Genomic DNA, 20,989 nt, shown 5'->3' with positions numbered 1-20,989 from the left:
CTCTCTCTCTCTCTCTCTCTCTCTCTCTCTCTCTCTCTCTGTTGCATCTTTTTGCAGCATAAAGCTTGTTGACCCAACAGCTGCACTCACCGTCTCCCAGATAGAGCTTCGTCAAAGTTCCCCAAGAAGTTCTCTCAGTTTATCTGAGGCACACAACGAGCTACTCCGATAAGCGGATGCTCTGCTCTGCTGTGCGCTACTTACACAGTGGGCCAACGAACCATAAAGTAGCCCGGACACACTGACAGACGGACCAAGTTGCGCCCAGTTGCCGGCTGGGGCAAGATTAGAGCAGAGGCAACGCTGGCGTCTTGAGTGCGTTGCCATTGTTCGGGCGCGTTAATTGATAAACATATAAAAAACAAAAACAATAAAGGGAACTTGAATTGCTTACAGCCCCGCTTAGAGATTGGAGGGAGAAATGGGAAAGGGAGAGTTAATAAATTTTTCATTTATTTCTTCTTTTTTCCCCTTCATCTCTTGTCCATTAAGAATAAACGCTTGAGTGCAGCTATTCGGTATTTAGATTATCTGTTTGATAACTTTAAACGCTTTTCCGAGTGGTTCCATTTTCCTATCACTCCCACCCAATAAGGTCATGTATGTGTTACCTAAGCGCATTTCGCACTCGACTCTTAAATTGGCACGTTTCTTTCTTAAGCATATGAAACAAATACACTCATTAGCGAATATTAGTATTCGGTTATGTAAAATGGAACACGATATAAATTGTTTTTATTTTACACTGCCGCTTAACAAAAAAAGGTTCGCGACTTCTTTTTAAGTAAATAAGCTATACATATATCTTTAATCAAGGTAATACTTAAAAAAAAATGTTTTAACCATAAACTTAAAACTTAAGCTAATTAAATATTTAAGAACATCAAATAAATGTTGAAGATTGTTGAGTTAATTTAATTTTTTTTGTTATTTGCATTGTAGTTTTAAATCATTTAAAATGTAAACTAAGACGCGTTTTTATTTGATAACCGGGTAACTTGAGCATGGCTGATAATGATTTACTAAAGATGATAATGTATATTTAAGACGAAGTTTGCTATACCCCACTTGAACTATTTTACAGGGTATTAAGTAACTTTCAATTACTCAAGATTAGCAAATAAGTTTTACTGAACTTAGTTGCATTAGCTACTTTAAAGGTGAATCATCGGCTTAGGAAACAACAACGTAACTTTTAACGACTAATAATGGCCTAAACAATCACACACGTATGCATATGCACATATACATACATACGACGTTGTAGGTAGAGTCATTATCCCATTCGACTGTGTGTGTCGAGCAACAATGGATATAAACCTGGCAAACGTAGTCAAAGTATATAGATACAAACATATCTACTAACTAAGGTCGTAGTACAGTAAATTGAGGTGGAGGTGAGAAGGGCGGTGGGCCACTGAGTCAGCTGGGCTTTCTAAAGAAAATTAAAGCCAATTGTGAGTCAGCAGGTGTGCAACGCATTGCGATCTATCGTTGTTGTTGTTTTTTAATGGTTACACACGATTTAATGATATGCACATGTCATTAGAACAATTTACAAGTTACGTATACGATTATACAAATGAATTGGCATTTTAATTATGTGGAATGTCAATTTCCACGTCATTTGCTGTTGCAACATTCGATTGATCCGCTCCAGTTTGCCTGACTGCCTGCCTGTCAAGTTGCCCCAATTTTGCTAATTGCATTTGCTCTCATATTGGCAATACGGAATACGCAATTACGGGTGCTGATAAGAAGCCATCGAAACCCAATGAGGAAAATAAACAAACGACACAATCGAACTCCTGTCTCTCTCTCTCTCTCTTGATTGCTTCATATCTATTTATCTGCGATCTGTTCTGTTTATATCACCATTTCACCGCTCAGAAAATTTCAATTCTTGTTTGTTAAAGTATATTTATTATTTGTTAACGGTTTGTTTACTTGTCGCTTGCACGACATACAAATAATCGCCTGATTGTCGCTTCAAATTGTCAACAAATTTGCAAAATATTTGCAACGAGGGTAAGGCAATGTAAAATCTGATTTAAATTGACCAATATTTCCAGAGAAAGTTATCAGACACTCTCGTTCTCAGTTGCGACAGCTGATTGTGTAAGAAATCCACACAATCCACACCACTCAACTTAAATTAAAATTGATTGACATATGATTAATCAATCCTATTGCAATGAGTGTTAGGCTTCTGTAAGGCAAGTAAGTTAGCTTAAGAGGGAAAGTTCTGTTAACTTCCGCTGAGCGCAATGAAAGTTTGGAGATAGTCTAAAGGGAACACAAATACTCGGATATAGATACATACAAGTATCAAGCATACATACATGAATATCTACTTATTTGGGGCAAACTTCCTGTCAACGTAAACTGTAAATAAGCTTAATATGATAAATTACCTTAAAAGATAATCATTTTAATTACACACTAGAACAACGCGTGAAGTATCTCATGGATACATGTGTGTGTGTGTATTTCAAGTAAGTGCTCAGTGGTTGACAAATCAAGTTAGAACATTAACTCAACACACACACCACTGATCATTGATAGTGAGATACAAATTCAAAGAGACAGACAGAGAGAGAGAGAGAGAGAGAGCGTGAATACGTATCTGAGAAATACAGATGCAAATGGACGCAATAGTTGTAAATCTAATAAACAGCAATCGACTTAAGTAGCAAATTGCTCAATCAAATTAGGTCAGGGGGCGTCGCTGCTTTTGGTCCATTGCAAAGATTGAAAAAACAAGCGACTATACTTGTATCTCAATCTGCCGCTGGGGAAGCTCACTGACTGTACAATTAGCATGACAACGAACAGATTCTTAGAAGATGAAGATGCTTCTTGCAATGAATCATTTTATGACGAACTCGTCAAACCGGTGATCAGCAAAAAAAAAAGTCAAATACAAATACAATTAAGCCAATTTAAAAAGCAATGTTAATATTTTGTGTGCATAAACTGTATATTATATTTGTATCTATATCTTTATATACGAGTATCTGTATCAGTCGCTATGCGATTAATTAAAAAAAGGCAAGGTTATAAGTTATAACCCAATTAGCTTTAATAACCTTGCATGTTGTAAGAAGAAAATCATTTAATTTGCCTTACTCTCAAAGTAAAAACTCATACACTGGAAAAAAAGACCAACTTCTAAAATCAAGAACATTCGTCTTAAATATATTGTTCTTAAAATAAGATTATTTTAAGACCAAATTACTAAAACTAAGATTATTAATCTAAAAAATCTTAGACTCTTATTAGAATAAAAATCTTAAGTTATTAGGCAAGTATAAATAGGTACTATTTCGTATTAAACAAATGGTGGCACCGAATCGGCGGCGGCTCGAATCCCCCTCGTAACAAATTAAAATTTAAAACTAAAAAATTTAAAAATAAAAAAATTATAAATATAAAAAATAATTTTTGTTTATTTTATTTTTTGATTTTAATTTTAAGAACATTTATTCTTAATAAAAAGTTGGTCTTATTTAAAATGTTCTTAAATGATGTGTTCTCTTAACTTAAGAATTTTATTTTCTCGACGCATTTTTTAGACCAAAAATCTTTGTTCTGAGACCAAAGTCTTAATTTTAGAAAATTTTTTTTATCACAGTGTATGTACTCGAATGTAAATTTAATGACCATTTGGGAGCACTTCCGTCATTTATTTTGGACAAGGTACGAAAACACACGTAATTGCCCTGCAATTTTTGGCTGATCTTGTTTTTTTCCTTGTTCAATTCATTTATTGTTGTGTCTTTGGTCATGCTTGAGCTGTTCACTTTCATTGTGAGCTTTGTGTGGCAATCGAATAGAAAGTTGTAGATCCATTCATAAATAATACGAATATATACACTCGATTCGATTCAAGTTTCACTTTTGACGGCACCTATTACTAGTCCAGGTAATTGGAAAATGTTAATTTTCCAGTCGATGCAGGCAGGAGTTGGGCTGACCTACTTTTTATGCTGGTCAACTGCTGCTAACTTGGCCCAAGGGGACTAATCCGCAGTCCTTCCACTGATTTCGAACCTGTACTCCCTAAAACCAAAGGGTCTCTTAAGTTTGTTGTAAAGAAAGAATCGCAAATCGGAATAAAGTCAATTTAAAGATACTGTCTTGAGTATTGCGTTGCAACCGAAAAAAAAATCGGAGATTATTAGAAAATTCACTAAGTACAGGGTCTCTCAAAGTATCAGGTGCTCGATTTCCTTATAAGTTGCATTTGATAATTTACTTATCTCGAAAGAACCTCAACTGTTGACTTTTTACTTACTTGCGCTTTTGCCAAGGCTATGAAACAAGTTACTTGAAACAGGCCTTGGCAGCAGGTTTTAATGTAAAATGTAATCAGTAGACACAGCGCCCCAGCACGTTGTGGCCTTGTCCATTCATTATTAAGATTATCTCGCATCCTTTTCACATTCAATTCTGGGAACTGGGAAAGTTGGAGAGTGGAAAGTGTAATGTTATTCCCAACATATTGAGTAATTAATATTAAAGATTTCATTGTTATCGATTGTGTCACAACAAATGAGAGTTGTACACATCGTGTTGTTAATTTATGAGGCTGATGTCATGTGTGCACTTAGGAAGCCTCCGATGAGGGAATATTATAGGGGTTGACTCTGTCCTTCAGAGTTTTGTGGGGCAACTTATTTACTTACAATGCATATATGATATGCTCATGTCATGACACGACTAACAAGGCAGGTCTCAGATTACACAAGCACAAATAATGAAACGACTAAAGAATACCGTTACCAAGTAATAAGAGTTGCAATATTTAAATGAAAATCCTGCCACAAATTTACATATCATGTATATGCCAGTCTGTATTTTCTTCACCTCAACTACAGCAACAATTTGTTGTGTGTTTGTTGAAGGTGTGTTCTTGCCACAAAATGGGGCGAGGCTGGCATTTAAGTTTCAAATGTTTTTACTCGTAGTATAAAAGGGGAATTTGAGTGCAAGTTGGAGACGCCTCCACACAAATGTGTGTTGCACTTTTGCCAAGGCAACAGTTACGCCCCCTTCTCTCTCTCTGACTCCCCCATTTGAATTTTATTACACATTTTGCCTTGGCCAGGCCATTCGCATCCTGAACAGCGTAATTTCCCCTCATCTTGGGGTTTTTTCTGTGACGCTTTCTTAATTTATTGCATTTCCTGTTGCTGGGGATTTGAATTGAAGGAGTGGGAAAGTGGGGGAGCACAATGTAGGATGCGCTGATGTTGTCCTGGCATTAAACATTTGCTGCTTAATGTCGCTTGCCTTAGACTCAATTAGCAATTAAGTGGAGACGCCAACTCTGGCCAGTTATTCAATTAAACACGTTATGACAGCATTCAGTATATAAACACAAGTAACTAAATGTATATATATGTATATATGTGTATGTATGTGCAAGTTGCCTTTACAGTTAATTACTGTACTTTCGCATGTCTCGCAGTCTCAGTCGCAGTTTCAGCAAAATCAATTAAATTGGGTTACTGAACCCGAGTACAAGTTGCCTTTTATATCTGCTTGCCGCCAACGTCCGGCTGAAGTTGCACAAAGACAGTGAACAAGGGACGACGGCGGGTGGAGTATTTTGGATGGACTCTGACCAGACATTCATAGGCCATTCATAGCCACAGTCCAAATTGAACGAGCAACAAGCCTCGAGCGTCAAAAATCACAGCAATTAATTGCAATTTATTGAACTACCATGCTAATTTTTGTTCATTTTGTCAAAAACATGAAAGCAACTAATTGCATTTTGCCCATTTTGATATTGTTATTGCTGTTGCCAATTTTCCATTTTGTGTAGCAGTTGGTTGATTTGTTTATTTGATTTTGTTCCACTTTATTGAAGCACAATACAAAAGTAATCAAAATTTTATTATGTCACTTGTTTAACTCATATTTCGCTGTACAATTTATTTGTCTTCACCTACGTAAAATGATCTCTTATATGTTCAACACAAATGACATATTCGCATACAAATAAACTTTCAATTCGGGGATTTTGTTAAGAAAATGTCTAGTCAAGAGACCAGTAGATATTTCAGGGAATCTTTTGCGACTATCTTATCAAAGAGTTTGCCTTAAATAACGTTTGCCACCAATTTATGCAAGAGTATTTTTTATATTTGTGCAGCACTGAATATCCCTTATATAAATATTTATAATAATCTTGTAACTGCAATAAAGGCTGATGTATTTAGTTTTGATTGTGACAAATTCTTTGATTAAACTTATTTATAAAGCTTAGTTCTTGTTATCGAATATATATAAGAATATCGCACTACTTAAATTGAAAGCATTTTTAGAATGCCTGCATTAATTGCGAAGTTTATGATTAGCTCTTCCGTTCTATCAAGAAAACTTTGCACGTGATATCGATTACCTAACCACTCGATAGCACCACAAGGGCTTTTATCGGCTTTATAAGCCTAGTCCGGAGAACTCATCAGTCCCTTCATTATAAGTACATGACGTGTATGACTTTCTAATTCGTTGATTAATATACTCTTTTATATATATAATACAAATTATTTTCAAACACATTTATAAGAGCGTAATCGTTATCTCAAGGTTAAAATATTCAGTTCTGCTGTGTGCGGGTGTGAATACGAGCTTTCGTTCAATAATTTAATTTGTTTTTTTATACCCTGAGCCCATTAAAAATGGGCAAAAAAGGGTATAATGTGTTTGGCAGAATGTATGTAACAGGCAGAAGGGGGCGTGGCAGACCCCCCAAAGTATATATATTCTTGATCAGGATCAACAGCGCGTCTGTCTGTCCGTCTGTTTGAACGCGTCGATCGCAGAAACCATAAAAGCTAGAGACTTCAAACTTGGTATGTAGATTCCTGGATACCATAGGCAGATCAAGTTTGTTTTTATTTTTGGATCGGAGCACTATATCATATAGCTGCCATAGGAACGATACATCGAAAATGAAGTTTTAGTATGAAAAAGTTTTTGTTTAATGAGATATCAAAACCAAACTGATAGAATGTGCTTTACATCCTGGCCAAATTTGGTTAAAATCGGTCCACTATACAATATAGCTGCAATAGAGACGCTAAATCGAAAACTAAGTCTTAGTATGAAAAAGTTGTTTGTTTTTTGAGATATATTAATCAAACTGATAGAATATGCATTCAACTTGGTTTTGTCCATACAGGGTATCCCACTGTCGAGCGTGCTCGACTGTAGCAGAACCTTACCGCGAGAGAAGCGAGCAGGGGGCAGAGCCCGCTTTTTTTTGGTGGAATTGCTTATAATAAAATATTTATTTGAACATTCGGCTCGATATACGAATCTATGAGTAGATATTGTTACTTGTTGCTTGTGCACTTAATTGGCAAAAATTTGCGCCAACAACAACAGAAACATCATAAAGAGCAATACCACAAAAGTTAAGCGGCGACCTTGTCGTGGTTTCAGTTTCCGCAGGCGATTTCCATGTGGAGAAACCGCATGTGAGGAGAAGAACCGAAGGCGGACTTTGGGTTCAGAAATGTTAAAGCTGAAACCATTTTTCCGCCATCTGAAAAATGATATCGATTTCACTGTTTACAAACAACATAACACACAGATACAACAACAAGCGTGTGTGTGTGTGTAGAAAAACTTGTTGGACTTAATTGCTATCGAAGTGGTGACAAGTGCGTCGGTTTGCCCATCAACGAGTCTCCTCCTCTCCTTGCCCCAGTCTCCCCCTCAGTATAAGCAACCCGTTTCCAGATCTCACACAAACACACGCATCCGCCTGTCCGCATTTGTGGAGGCTACTGTAGAGCTCGACTTGAGTGATTTATATGAAAAGCGTGTTGGGAAAGCTGCAGCTTCAGATTCGGATTGCCCTCAAAGTGCAGTTCAATGTCAGAATGCATTAGAGTGAGAGAGGGAGCGAGGGAGCGAGAGAGAGATTTTCCCATCATTTTCTGTCGCCAACATTAATGGGTTATTAATTGTAATGCTCGAGATTCCCAACTGGCGTCGCTCGCTAAGAACCCTCATATTTATCCCTTTTGCGGCTTAGCTGAAAAATGAAAACTGTCTGTGCTTAATCCGACTATGCTAATTTTAATGTCGTCTCCTTATCTCAATCCTTTTTTTCTTTCTCTTTCAGGTAAGCCACATGTCTGACGTGACTCAGCTTTCATCCAGGCTTAAAGTCATAAGGCCACTTGGTGTGAGTCATTAATTGCCTGCTTATACCCATATTGATATACTATAAGTACAAGTATGTATCCACATAATCGTGTAACTGTTTGTCGTTATCTATTGACCATTTTCATATTATTTCTTTGGTTTTTGGCAATTGTCTTTGACGGGAGCGACAAAAATTGTGTCAGCTTTCTCCATAAACAAAACATATAAATAAAATAGCAAGAACAACAACCCTTATCAAGTATAATCGCAGTTCCATTTAGTTGCCAAGCTCTTCAGCAAATACAATGAATATTTCTGTGGCCTCAATTGAGTCGTCATCATTTTGGTGGTTGTTGTTATTATTGTTGTTGTTGTTGCCGCTGCCTGTCATTTATATGACGGCTTTTGTCTTGAGCCAAACAGCTGCTCGTCATGATATGCAGCACATATATAGAACATATACTAACGTAAAAGCTTACTTGGCTAAGTCACCTACACAGCTGTTCCCAAGGTATATCATAAAGTAAATAGAGACCACAAAAAAACGAAATTAACTGGTTTTAATAAAAAAAAAATCTATATATACCCTACAAGTTACTTGAATACTTACCAATCAAAATTTCATATGAGATAGGAAATTTTAAATTTAAAATTCTCCCAGTTCTCGAATGCTTTATTTAAAGGTAGTTGTATCTGTAAGATATTCATTGGGGTGTTGAGATATTATATTACGTATAATTACAGCGGCAAATAACTATCTCGTCATTGCATTATTCATTGGAATTTTTTTCACTCTAGCATTAACTACCTAAGTTATTATATCAATGCATAAAATAATATTAACGTAAATTGAGATAATATTATCTGTGACTGAAAAACACAGCTACTTGTAATAATAATTTGATACGACAATTTTTTTTTAGAATTTTGGTAGCTACTTATACAATAAAATTAAAATAAACTCCATATGACTAAGGCTAGTTTCCAACTAAATTTTTACTGAATTTGACATTGTTTTATAAGTTTTACTTAAAAATATTTTTTAAGAAAAATAGACAGAGTTAAAAAACCCATTCATGATGATATAACGGTAAGAAAAATATTTCTTGAGTTACTAAGCCATTTTATAAGCTTAAAAAACTTTTATATTTAATATTTTTAAAACATTTATAAATATGCTTTAATTCACCCTCGTGCAATTTTTTGTAGCGTACTTTTTGCAAACTTTGGCCAAAAATAAATCAATAACCAGTACATTTTATTAGCATGCCTAAAAGAACAAACTTGATGACAATGTCAGCAAATAGTTCTTTGCCTCCGTGCTGAAGCGTGTGAGGCGTGAGGGTAAAGGGTTTGTGGCCTTGTGCAGATACAGATACAGTTGGCTTAGTGGCGCCGGGTCTTTGACTTTGCTGTGTTACTTTTAAGGCTTGCCAAAATCCGACAACTTGCCTCAAATGGTCAAGGCAGCAACCACTATGATTTAATGGCAACGGACGACGAGGCATATTAATGAGCTCTGGAGCTCACTTGGAAATGCAAATGCAAATGCTGTGTGGAGTGTGTTTCTATGGCCAAAAGACTGAAAGAGTAATAGGCTAATAGAGTACTCATACTCCATGGAGAGCTTTTAGTGCCTCAAGCGGAATTTTAATTGAATTCCGGCAAAAACTCGTGTTTTAAACTAAATTGTTAAAACATTTCGCATTTGTTGCAAACTTTTACCAGCCATTTTTGCGTGAAATGAAAAGGCCTGAAAATAACACATTTTCCATTTCCACATTTGCCACAAAAAAAAAAAACCAAAAGTGTAAAGTTGCCAGCTAACTTTCAGTCAAGGATATGTAGGCTTATCTTCCTCTCTCTTTCTCATTTTCTATATGAGGGCGTGACCCACTTTAGGTACAGATGATAATTAGGGAAACCAGCATACCGAACAATGGAATACCACAAATGATAATACCAACTGGGCGTGGCAGTTGCCAACTTCAGCTGTAAATTGAAAAACTGTCCAGCTGGAAACTCGCCAAACTCTATCGACACTTTTGTCACATGTGTGTTGCGGCCACGCCCACTAATATTGTCAATGCCCCTAGCTGAAAATTCGGAGAATTGTTTCCTATCCTTTTGTTTTTCTTCTGCATTTTATGCATACGCTCTTTGTATACCCTGTAGTCATAAAACGTATAAAAATAGTAAGCTTCATTTTTGCAAATGACGGCGAGAATCAAAAAGAAAAGTATATTAAACTGAAATATATATTTTAGGTATACAGAGTATCTCAAAGTTGTCCTCTTTCTCTGACTGTTCTTACTTGTTTTTGCATTGTCTTTCTTTGCAAACAAAGCAAATTCCAGGAAGCGACTGCGTTTTTCAGGCGTTTGTTTAAGGATCATTGACCACATAAAAATCCGTTATGGCCATGTACAACAACGACAACAAAAACTACAACAACAATAATAATATAAGCAATAGTGCAACAACGAGACAAAGTGAAAGAAAAGGCTGAGAAAAATTGAACATTCTTCCCATGCGTTTTATTTCCTTTTTTGGCAGAAACGCAACTCCGAGTGCAATTGTTGGCAGTCGGCAACAGCTTTCTCAGTCACATACGTTCTCATAGTAGGAGTTTGTATACAAGAAGCAATGCTTGGCCATTACCAAGAAACTGGCAATCAACTCCAAAAATGGATGCAACAATGTTTATGCTACTTGCAACTTGCGGCACGCATTGTGCGTAATGTTTATGCTACAATAACTATAAATTGTCGACAAAAACGTTTCGAACTGTGCGACTTGGCGCACAAAGTTCTGGTCTTTGCAGTTGCCCTAATTACAAAGTGTTGCCAACCACACAAAATGTGCAGAGATTCTGTTGGGAATATCTTGATTCATATGCCTTATGGCTCCTTCTACCTTCTATATAAGCTCGCATTACCACTATTTATTCCCCAAATCCTACTTTACCTATTCTTACCCCATAAACCTTCTTTAAATGTTCCAATAACCATTATTTATTCCACAAATCTTTCTTATATTTCTATATACGCCATTATACACCCATATTTACCCCATTTACCTTCTACAACAGCTCCTACTACCACTATTTATTCCCCAAATCTTCCTTATACTTCTATATACGCCAATTTACAACCGTATTTGCCCTGCTTACCAATTACCACTATTTACTCTTCATATCATTTATTCAAAAAAAGAATATAACATAGAAATCTTCAAAAATTACAACTTTTTTATCGATATGTATCTCTTTTATTTTATAATTTTTAGCATCAAGTTTTCAGCTTGAATTTTTCTTTTTTCTTTCATTCACTTTTATATCCTTGCTTACTTTTCTATGCCTTACTTTACATATGAAGTGTTCGTAGGAACCGAAGCGAATAATCAGTATATTTTATAGTATAAATGTAAACAAAACGTTAACATGTCCGCACCCACAGTCATGTTTCATTTGCCTTGGCGCCAGCTGCACGTGATTCTGAATGTGAAGATGGAGCTTAAATCATTTATATTGTGTGGCAACAAATCATTTTAATTTACGCCGATTGAGATTTATTTCAACAATCTGTCAGTCAGACGGTTGGTCAGTCAGTCAGTCGGTCAATGACAACATGATGATGAAGATAATGATGATGTTGTTGCCATAAGCATATGAATCGCACTTAATAATGTTCAGTTTATTTACATTTAATGCATTTCCTATATACAAATTGACACAGCTGTCAGCTTGTGCATAAAAAAAGATCATTATAATTTGATTAATGTCGCTGATTTGAATGGAAAGTGCGACTTACAAAGAGATAAGGCATGTGCTTTATTCTCAATTAGCTAAACAATAAACAAAAGACAAAGAATCTTTAGTAGTTGTAATAGATCGTGATCAGAGATGGAATGTTGCATTAGCTTTCACAGTTGGTAGAACCAGTCTAAGACCAGACAACGCCCATACATCTTGTAGTTGCCTTAAATGTTAACGCCAAGTTTCAGTTATGGCTAAGTTTTTATCAACTTGTTGACCTTTTGGGGGTCCCACTCCACTTGGCTCACAAGTCAACAGCTTTAATTGTTGTTCCTGCAGTTTTATGACTATTTGAAATTGTTTAGTTTTACGACTTAATGTGATGATTAACCACAGTCCACCACCACAAGCAAGAAAGCTGAAAGTTGTCGTTGGGGTTGGGGCTTATCAGTTATCAGTTGAAAAGACCAATACCTTTGCAGGTTGTTGCTTTTTCTTTATGAGCCCCTGACCAGATAAAAAAGTAGACAATTAATGCCAAAGTAAACAGCACATAGAGAGGATAGAGGAAGGAGAGAATGAAGATAGTATGGATGGCCGGATCACATTGCACGGAGTTCAAGAGACATTGGCAAACAGTCAAAGCCATTGACAGTAGGCAATTTCCAGCTAAATCCAGCAGTTGTCTTGCCTTAAGCTTAATGATAAACAGCAATGAGTTGTCGAGATTTGAGTGACCATATTGAGATCTACCTGAAATCTACCTAGGTGGAGATTCAACTTGACAAACACTTCATTGAAATCAACCGCAGCGGGTGTGAAATTTCACAGATTAAGTGAGTCAGTTCTACCTGTTTCGCAGCTGGTATCGCAGGATACAAACTCATAAAGATGTCCTCGAACCCAAACGCAATGGGCGGTCCCAAGTACTTGGCCAAAGCGGTAGTTAGCAAGCACTTGCCAAAAAATAGGGAAAACCCATTGTGCAAAGTGTTAGGTTAAGGATCTTTAATGCCGACACTTACTTGCGTTGTCCTTGCTGTCAAAAAAGTTTACTACATTTGCATCAGGCTTAAATGTAATGCAAGTCCTTGTCAGTGAAGTGTCCGCCTCTTCGTTCATCCGCCCTCCCGCTGCTCTCCACTCGAATCGCCTGGCTGTAAATTTTGCATTGTCTGTTCTATTAGTTTTGCACAGATTGGCCCACCCGCTGGGCCTTTGTTTGTGTTTGTGTGTATTTGTGTGTTTGAGGCAGGTGCAAACTCGAGTCATGATCTTTATCTAGCCCTGATGCATGCCTTCATGATTTTGCACAATGCCGTTAATATTCATTCCGCCTGAAATAACACAGATGCAGCAATTCATAACAAAAGTATGGGATTCTAGCAACTTTTTGTTGTTTGTTGTTTTTCATCTATACTATAGATTGTGCGTAGAACTGGAAAATGTTAACCAACTGTCTGACAATTGTGTAGGGGATGAGAATTAATGAGATTTTGCAGGTATTTAATTGCAGGTAACAGGAAATTGTCATGGGATTACAATTCTTTGAAGTAACCCAATGACCGACAGATAAGGTATGAACTATTTGCTGGGAATAAACCACAAAAATAATGATACATTATGTATAGGTTAATGAAAATTCGAAAGATATGGATTATATAATAATGGGATTTAACATTTTACTGGTACTAATGATATTTCAAATGAAATAATATTTGCTATTGCTAATAATTATGATATAAAGGCAATTTTATTAAAAAAAGAAAAGAACAGAACATCAAAAAATTAAAGCTGTTGCTAATGATAATGCATTTATTAATGACATTGACAATTGTAATGCTAATAAGAATTACAATGTTAATAATATTCATAATGCATTTCACATTTCATGCAAAATTATTAATTTCTCCTCCTTCCCTTCCTCAGCAGTTAGCAGATAGTGGGGGCGTCGGCACAGTGCCGTACATAAAAATAAGGTCATGGCTGTAATATACGTTGCATGCGATTCATTTAAATGACAAACAGTGCCGTGTAACGGTGCCAATGGGCGAACACCACGGAGGCGCCTGTCAACAAGTACGCGTATTGATTTATACAAATTGTTGCATCAACAAAAAACAAGAGATACATAAAGAGAGACAGACAGAGAGAGAGAATGAGAGTATAATTTATGCATAACAGTAAAAGGCAGCCGACTCATCGGGGCAATTAATTTGGTCCAAGTGGCTGGGGAAATAGCAGGAAAAAACAAACCAACAAAACCAAAGAAAAGTGCAACAGAAATAAAGCAGCCGCCTTCGAGTTGCAACTTGCCACCGAACTGAAAATGTATTTATAGCAACGTCTAATTGAAGCCAAATGCAAAAGGGCCCAGTCTGGGCAGAGTCTCGATGCAAACAGTCATTGTACATGCCCCACAAATAAACAAAGTGGCTTGAAAAGAGAGGGAGCCCCAAGTGGCTCTGTACTCCACTAAGAGAAATAAAGGTTGTCGGAAAAGTATAAAAATTATATATTTTAAATAAATATTTTATTTTGCAAAAACAACAAATGAAGTATGGGACGTCTACTGTATCATAAATACAACATAAGAATTTTCAGATTTACTATGTTATTTCTCTGAGTGTATTGAAACCGCCTGGGACACACTTGGAAACAAAGCGCTGTCTGTACTGTGGCTCGCTCCATTGGAAGCTGCACTCCAAAAGAGTAAACATCACATTTTGCACGACACGACACGACATCTTGTGGCACAGACCCCATTTATAAGAAAAAAGGAGGCATGCAACATGAGTTTTATTGTAAGCCATTGCCACGCCCCACAATGGAAAGGCGCGACGTTTTATGGCGCATCGATTGCGTTTAATGCGCCTCTAATGAGGCAATCTAATAAAGTTGAAGGCCGGATTTGACAGGTGTCTAACCCTTTTTCCATATTCATCCAGGCATCCGTATGACTGGAGAAATTGGACCACACGTGAAACCTTTTTGTTGATCTTGATCATTATCATATGGGTTGAATGAGTTTTGGAAAGAAAATTGAAAGTCAAAAGATATCTGACAAAGCCCCCTTTGAGATCTCCAATCAAATTTGATACCTGAACGGCGGTTTTTGTTTTTGTTTACAAAGCAGTCGAGCAGATGGAGGATGAAGATGAGGGAGTCCGTCGGCCACACAGAATCGCTGAGCCATTTCATTCTTTCATTTGCTGAGTGCATTTCAGTTAAATGCCGGAAATCTGAGCGCCTCCAAAAGTCCACAATTGTTGTAGGCTCAAGTGCTTTTCACGCCACCAACGAGTCGTGTCAAACAAAGCGGCTTTGTGGCACAGTCTGGAGCTGCAACTAAGACCCAGACACAACCTCAAATATCCCAACCCCAACCTTATAACCATATAGCCATAGCCCACGAATCCATGCGACGTGACGTCCTTTCATGGCTGCGGGCGCTCTCAAGTTACAATTTGATTTCTGATTCTGTTACTTGGTTGTCGTGTTGCCAGTTCTTTTTTCTCGTTATTTTTGTTGTTGCTGTTATACTTGCATCGTGCCCCATGTTATTTATACATACAAGCAAACACCGAGTAGCTTATAAATAATTCAGACTGCGCCCCTTAATGGCCAGAAGCTATAGACTGCAGCCCCTGCAGTTTGAACTTTGACAGTCCTCAATCAATATCAATCAAATCCAACATCTTTGTATGTGATGTGTGTGCTGTACACTCTCTCCCCTTTTTAATTGCATTTTCACCTGTGCAGCTTGATTAATTCAATCAAATTTACCTCAACTCAAACGTGCAAATCATGCAAAATGTTGTTAAAGTCACTATTAATATGAAACCAACGCAACTTCAACATCTTAAAAACCACCAACACTACTAACAACACATGAGAAGCTGCCACTTGAGTATTGTGGTGCTTACAGCTTGCGTTTAACCCAAATTTGAGTTGTTGTTTGTGGCTGATGAGCAGACAAGTTGGCATTGCGTGGCATGTTGCAGTTGTGCCACAAGTGGTTGCATCTTCAAGATTGCCAACTGAATATTCAGGTGAAAAGCAATTTGTGCCTCACTCATGTGCAATTTGTTGTCGTTAATCCGTAAAGCGTGCAACGCGATTTATTTAATTAGATTATAATCATATGATTTGGCTCAAATTTTCAATCCTATAGAAAATTTATTTCTGTTGCATTTTGTAGATAATTTCCTTGAATAAAAATATTACTTCAAGTCCATATAAATTTTCGTTTTCAGAAAGCTAATTATCACATGTGTTTGCTACAGGCTACTGGACACTGAAATAAACTCTCATATTTGTACTTTCTATTTATTAAATTTCTTTATTTATTGATATGATCCACAAATAATTAATAATAAAGGCAAATTTCTGAAAAACTACTCAATAATTTATCCAACAAAATGCTAAGGAATAAACTCTCATAATTGTAATTGCAATTTATTTGTTTTATTTTTAAGTATTTATTTTTATAGCCCACAAACAGTTCTTTCAAATTCTCCTGCCATGTGCACTCAGAGAAAATAATTTAATTGAATTGTGATGTGTTGTGGTGCGCTTGAATGTGATACGTTGATGTGTGCGTGACTTTCCTTATTTGATTTCCCGTTGGCGGGGGGTTTGTTATTCATTTAAATTTTCATTTTTATTGCATTTCGTTTGCCCAAAACAATTGAATTTCTTTTTTGTTTGTGTGTATTACTCAATTATGCGCAGGCAGAAAAGAAAAGTTGAAGAACTTCAAGCAGAGTTTGGAGGAAAATATATGTATACACAAAGTAATTGTGGAAAATAAATGAAAAGTTTCCTGTTGCCTTCTTCTCGTGATCTTTGCCTCCTTCTCCTTCCCATCTTCGCCTTCGTCTTTGTCTTGTTTATCAATTAGGCACACATTCGATTTGAAAAACGCGTAGACTTATTCAAGAAATGCATTCGAAATGCATTTGCCATATTCGTGGATCGTTTGCCCTTTTATAAAGGCAGTCCTCTACCTCCCTCCCTTCTTCTCGTATTCTCCTCTACCCTGCTGGCACTCACGCCTTAGGGAGCTGCCACTAATCTGTTTATGGAGTCAGCTAGCTTTTTGTATAATATTTATGCCCTGATTCCAAGTTTCTATTAATATTTTGATGCACTGCAGCCGTTGAAACTTTACCGTGAAGTGTTACAAATTTTATGGGTCTGCCTCCTGCCGCTGCAGCCTCTCCAAAAGCAATCCAAATGAGGCATTTTTAATTGGGTTTAACATTTTTTCGTTGGCATCATAATTTTTCCAACATTTCAGCATTAATATTAAATGCCTTTAGCCATTATTGAAAAATGCACAGATGTCTCCTCGAATCCCCCTTTATGCCACTTGAAGGGCCAACATTTTTCATCATTCAAATGGAATATTTCAAATTGAAAATCATATATTGAGTTCCCATTCGTAACCATTTATAATAACTAGAGAGTATAAATTTAGGAATAAATGTGAATATGGGCTCAGTTTCTCAATTGGCCAACCCATCAGACTTCAAGTATCTAAGTATTTTTAAATGTCATTGCAGTATTATATATTCGTTTTTTATGACATCGCAAGTTATAAATATAAATTTTGATGCCGCTGTTGATTGTTATACGAGTTCCAGAGTGACAGAGGGTGAAAGAGAATGAGGGGGACATATCTCGATCTCAAGCGTGGGGTTGACAAGTGCCAAGTGATAGCTGGCGTTTTTTTGGGATTTGCATGAAAAATCAATTGAAATTCAGTTAGTAGTCTGCGGGCTGTGTGATAATAAAATTCAGATGCTAGAGACTGTAACCCCCATGAAGAGGCGCACAAACAAACCCGATTGCATATCCAAACAAACACAGTAAACACTCTGCACTGTTGGTACAAATAACCATAGGAGCATAGCAAATCCTTTGCAACATCATCAGCATCATGAGCATCATCATGCTCATCATCGACTTCAAAGGGCGCGATGACATGAGTTCGTCAAACGTCAAAAAACGGCGTCTGTTTTTCCAATTTCATTTTATTTTTAGACCTTCAATCCCATCAGCATTAATGGAGGCGATGATGGACGTGCGCCTAGACAACGCTCAGTCCCAGTCCCAGACTCAGACTCAGACCCCGTTCCACAGTTAGTTTAGTTCCCTGCTCTGACCCTGAGCCCTAATGCGCCATATGTTTTTGCCTCGAGCTCAGCTCGAATCGTCTCGTGTGATTCTCTCCCGCTGTCTGGCCAACATGTATCTACTAGTGTGTGTATGTGTGTTTGTTGTTGTGTTCTAGTTTTAATGATTTTCCACTACAAAAGGTCCTTATAACGCCTCCTGGCGCCGTTTGCTTTCTCAGCTGGTTTTATGACTTCTTGTATGTCGTTTCCAATTTTACCCCTTATAAATATTTATATATATAGATAGATATCAGTATGTGTGCATAACTCAGCGGTTATCACAGTCGCTTATCAATTGATAAACATTTTTGCAGTTATTTTTAAGCCATTTGATGGGCTTTATCAAACGCGTAACACAAAAACCATTCACAAATAGAAACTGTCATGGAATGGAAACCACATAGAACTATTGAAAAATTTAAATACCACATAAGACGTGATCCGAAACTTTGAATCCTCTAAATAGAGTTTTATTATTTATTAATTGACTTCAAAACAGCTCATTAGTCGCCAAAACTATTAATCATTCCAGTTTTCATTTGGGTTAATTACTTTTCTGTAATAGTTTCACACCCATGGTAAAGATATTTCCCGAGTAACTTATGCTTCAAAATGTCCTAAGGGCATTTGCATTAGTCTGCAAGTCATTAGCGCTGCTTCAAGACGTTGAGACATTGATTAGTCACTTCAGATACATTATGCTTCCCCTATCCAGACATATCCACACATCGATATATGTGTTTTATAACAATCTCATTTATTGCTTTCGAAAGTACATTTTTAAACAACATTTCATTGTAGGCAAATTTAAACAAATGTTAAGTCTCTAAACAAATTATCAAATAAGACGAACGTGCCACAGAAAACATTTGGAAAATATTTCAAATTCCTTATAGAAGTATTTATCATACATACGTTGAAAACGTTCTTATTATTTGCCAGCAACATATGTTAAAATATCTTTAAAATGATTTAATATTTTGGCAACATCAAGTTAAATTTAAATTGTTATTTTGTGGTTTAATTTAAACAATTAAAATTGACAAAAATAATTGCAAAAAAAAGGGTTTCAATATTAAATCCAAAATCTCGGTTAAAGCTCATGTCATTGTACTTTTTTAGCTTTTGAAGAACTTCAACACAATGAAATTGATTAGGTTTTGGGATTCTTTTTAGCGGGTCTTAAATCTGGTATCGTTAATTGCGAATCAGTGGCTTGCAATGACAAAGACATGAGCAAAAAAAAAGAGGAGGGAAATCTGCACAGAAGAAAGAAGAATCCAACTTGTCATCTCTTCAACGTTGTGCGTTAAACGCTCCGAGTTATAAAAATAAAATATAATAAAAAGACTCGTTTTTTTTCTGCTTTTTTGAGGCGTCGTGTTAAACAAAAAAGCCCTGACGCGTGTGACACTTGGAAAGCGTCTTGACTCTTGGATGGTGATGAAGAAGAATATTCAGATGGAGGTGGAGGTTGAAGAGATGATGATGATGATGCGACAACGTCTACAGTGGTCTTCTTGTGGTGGTGCCAGACTTAGCAGACGCTAAAATTGAAAGATGTTTTTTCTTTGGCGGCCCCCAAATCGTATGCCGAGGTTTATTGTTTTCTTGATTCGTGGCTGGCCATATGAGTGCCTCTTAGATTATAACTGTGTGTGTGTGTGTGTGAGCCCACGCATGTGCGAAATGTCTCAAAATGTATCTGCAAGATACAAGCTACAAGATACACAACGAACTGATGCGGCTGCTGTTGCTGCTGCATGTCAGACATCTGCGCTGTTGGTCCGCATTAATTAGACGTGTTTTACGTTACAAAGCAACGTTGGCAGTTCCAAGAACATTATTATACTTATATATACACATATATAATGTATAACGTATAGGTCCAAATCTGTAGCACATACTTAATTTATGAACTTGCTAATTTTAGCATTGCCCATGGCCATGCATCGCTCATTAGAGGCTGACAGACTGACAGATACTCGATATTTACAAATGTTTTATTGTTTATTGTGCTTTTGTTATCAGACATCAGTCGAGCGCACACAACATTTAATAATTATCAGACTGAAGCTGATTCTTTGCCTTAATTATGGGCTCAAGTTGTCAACCATCATGGAACTTAAGCCCATTAGAGACACCTTTCAGTCACAGCCAAAGTTTCACTCACTGCGGATTTGTCTTTGTCATGATGTCTGCTTAGTTTTTGGGTGTGTTCCCTTTCCCAAGCATGTATACACAGATGTGTAATCACAGATACATTTGTATCTATGACTGATTCTTGACGCTTAATTACAGCTACAGCAGAGCGTTAAACACTTTCGCATATTCATACTTTTCCTTTCTATTTGCAGCACACATCGGTGACTATTTTCCTGCCCTTAATGAGTTTTCAACACACACTGTGATACGCCCCCTAGTGCAACATGGTCGCACTAAGCGCGCTCTGCATAGCACCCTGGATGCAACGGTGAGTAGTGGTACTACAAAGTAGAATGCTCTGTAATTCATTTGAGCATCATCTGGGTCAAGTTGAGGAACCTCTCATGGGGATTTCAAATTCTAACAAATGTGACACTGTGCATATGAAGCGAAAGTTAAAGAAGAAGCGAACAGCAAGATGAGAAGTATAAAGAAAGACAAAGTGAAAAGCAAAGCGAGAGAAAAAGCATATTAAAATTTAAATACTAGGAAAATGTACAACAATAAGCAAATCTAGTATCAAAGTGAGAATCAAACCCAAGAGTTTGAAGCATAAAAATTAGTCAATTTGAACACTAATTGAGAAGCGTAATGAAAAGAAAATTTAAGGGAAAGAAAATCAAAAAAAATAAAGCAAACCAAATAGCAAACGAAGCAAACCCAGAACAGTAGTAAC

At 36.8% G+C, this 20,989-nt stretch overlaps 1 protein-coding gene across 1 annotated transcript in view; it reads left to right on the top strand.

Moving 5' to 3' along the window:
• The window catches only part of LOC117793028 (disintegrin and metalloproteinase domain-containing protein 12), a 35,057-nt gene that overhangs the window by 6,520 nt on the left and 7,548 nt on the right, over positions 1 to 20,989 (top strand). The window contains exon 2 of the mRNA XM_034633398.1: positions 20,466 to 20,581. Coding sequence (XP_034489289.1) covers positions 20,466 to 20,581 — 116 coding nt within the window. The remainder of the gene's footprint in view (positions 1 to 20,465; positions 20,582 to 20,989) is intronic.

Source organism: Drosophila innubila (assembly GCF_004354385.1).
Source record: "Drosophila innubila isolate TH190305 chromosome 3R unlocalized genomic scaffold, UK_Dinn_1.0 2_E_3R, whole genome shotgun sequence".
NCBI lineage: Eukaryota > Metazoa > Arthropoda > Insecta > Diptera > Drosophilidae > Drosophila > Drosophila innubila.
The sequence above is the reverse complement of the archived record's forward strand: the minus strand, read 5'-3'. Positions and strand labels throughout refer to the sequence as shown.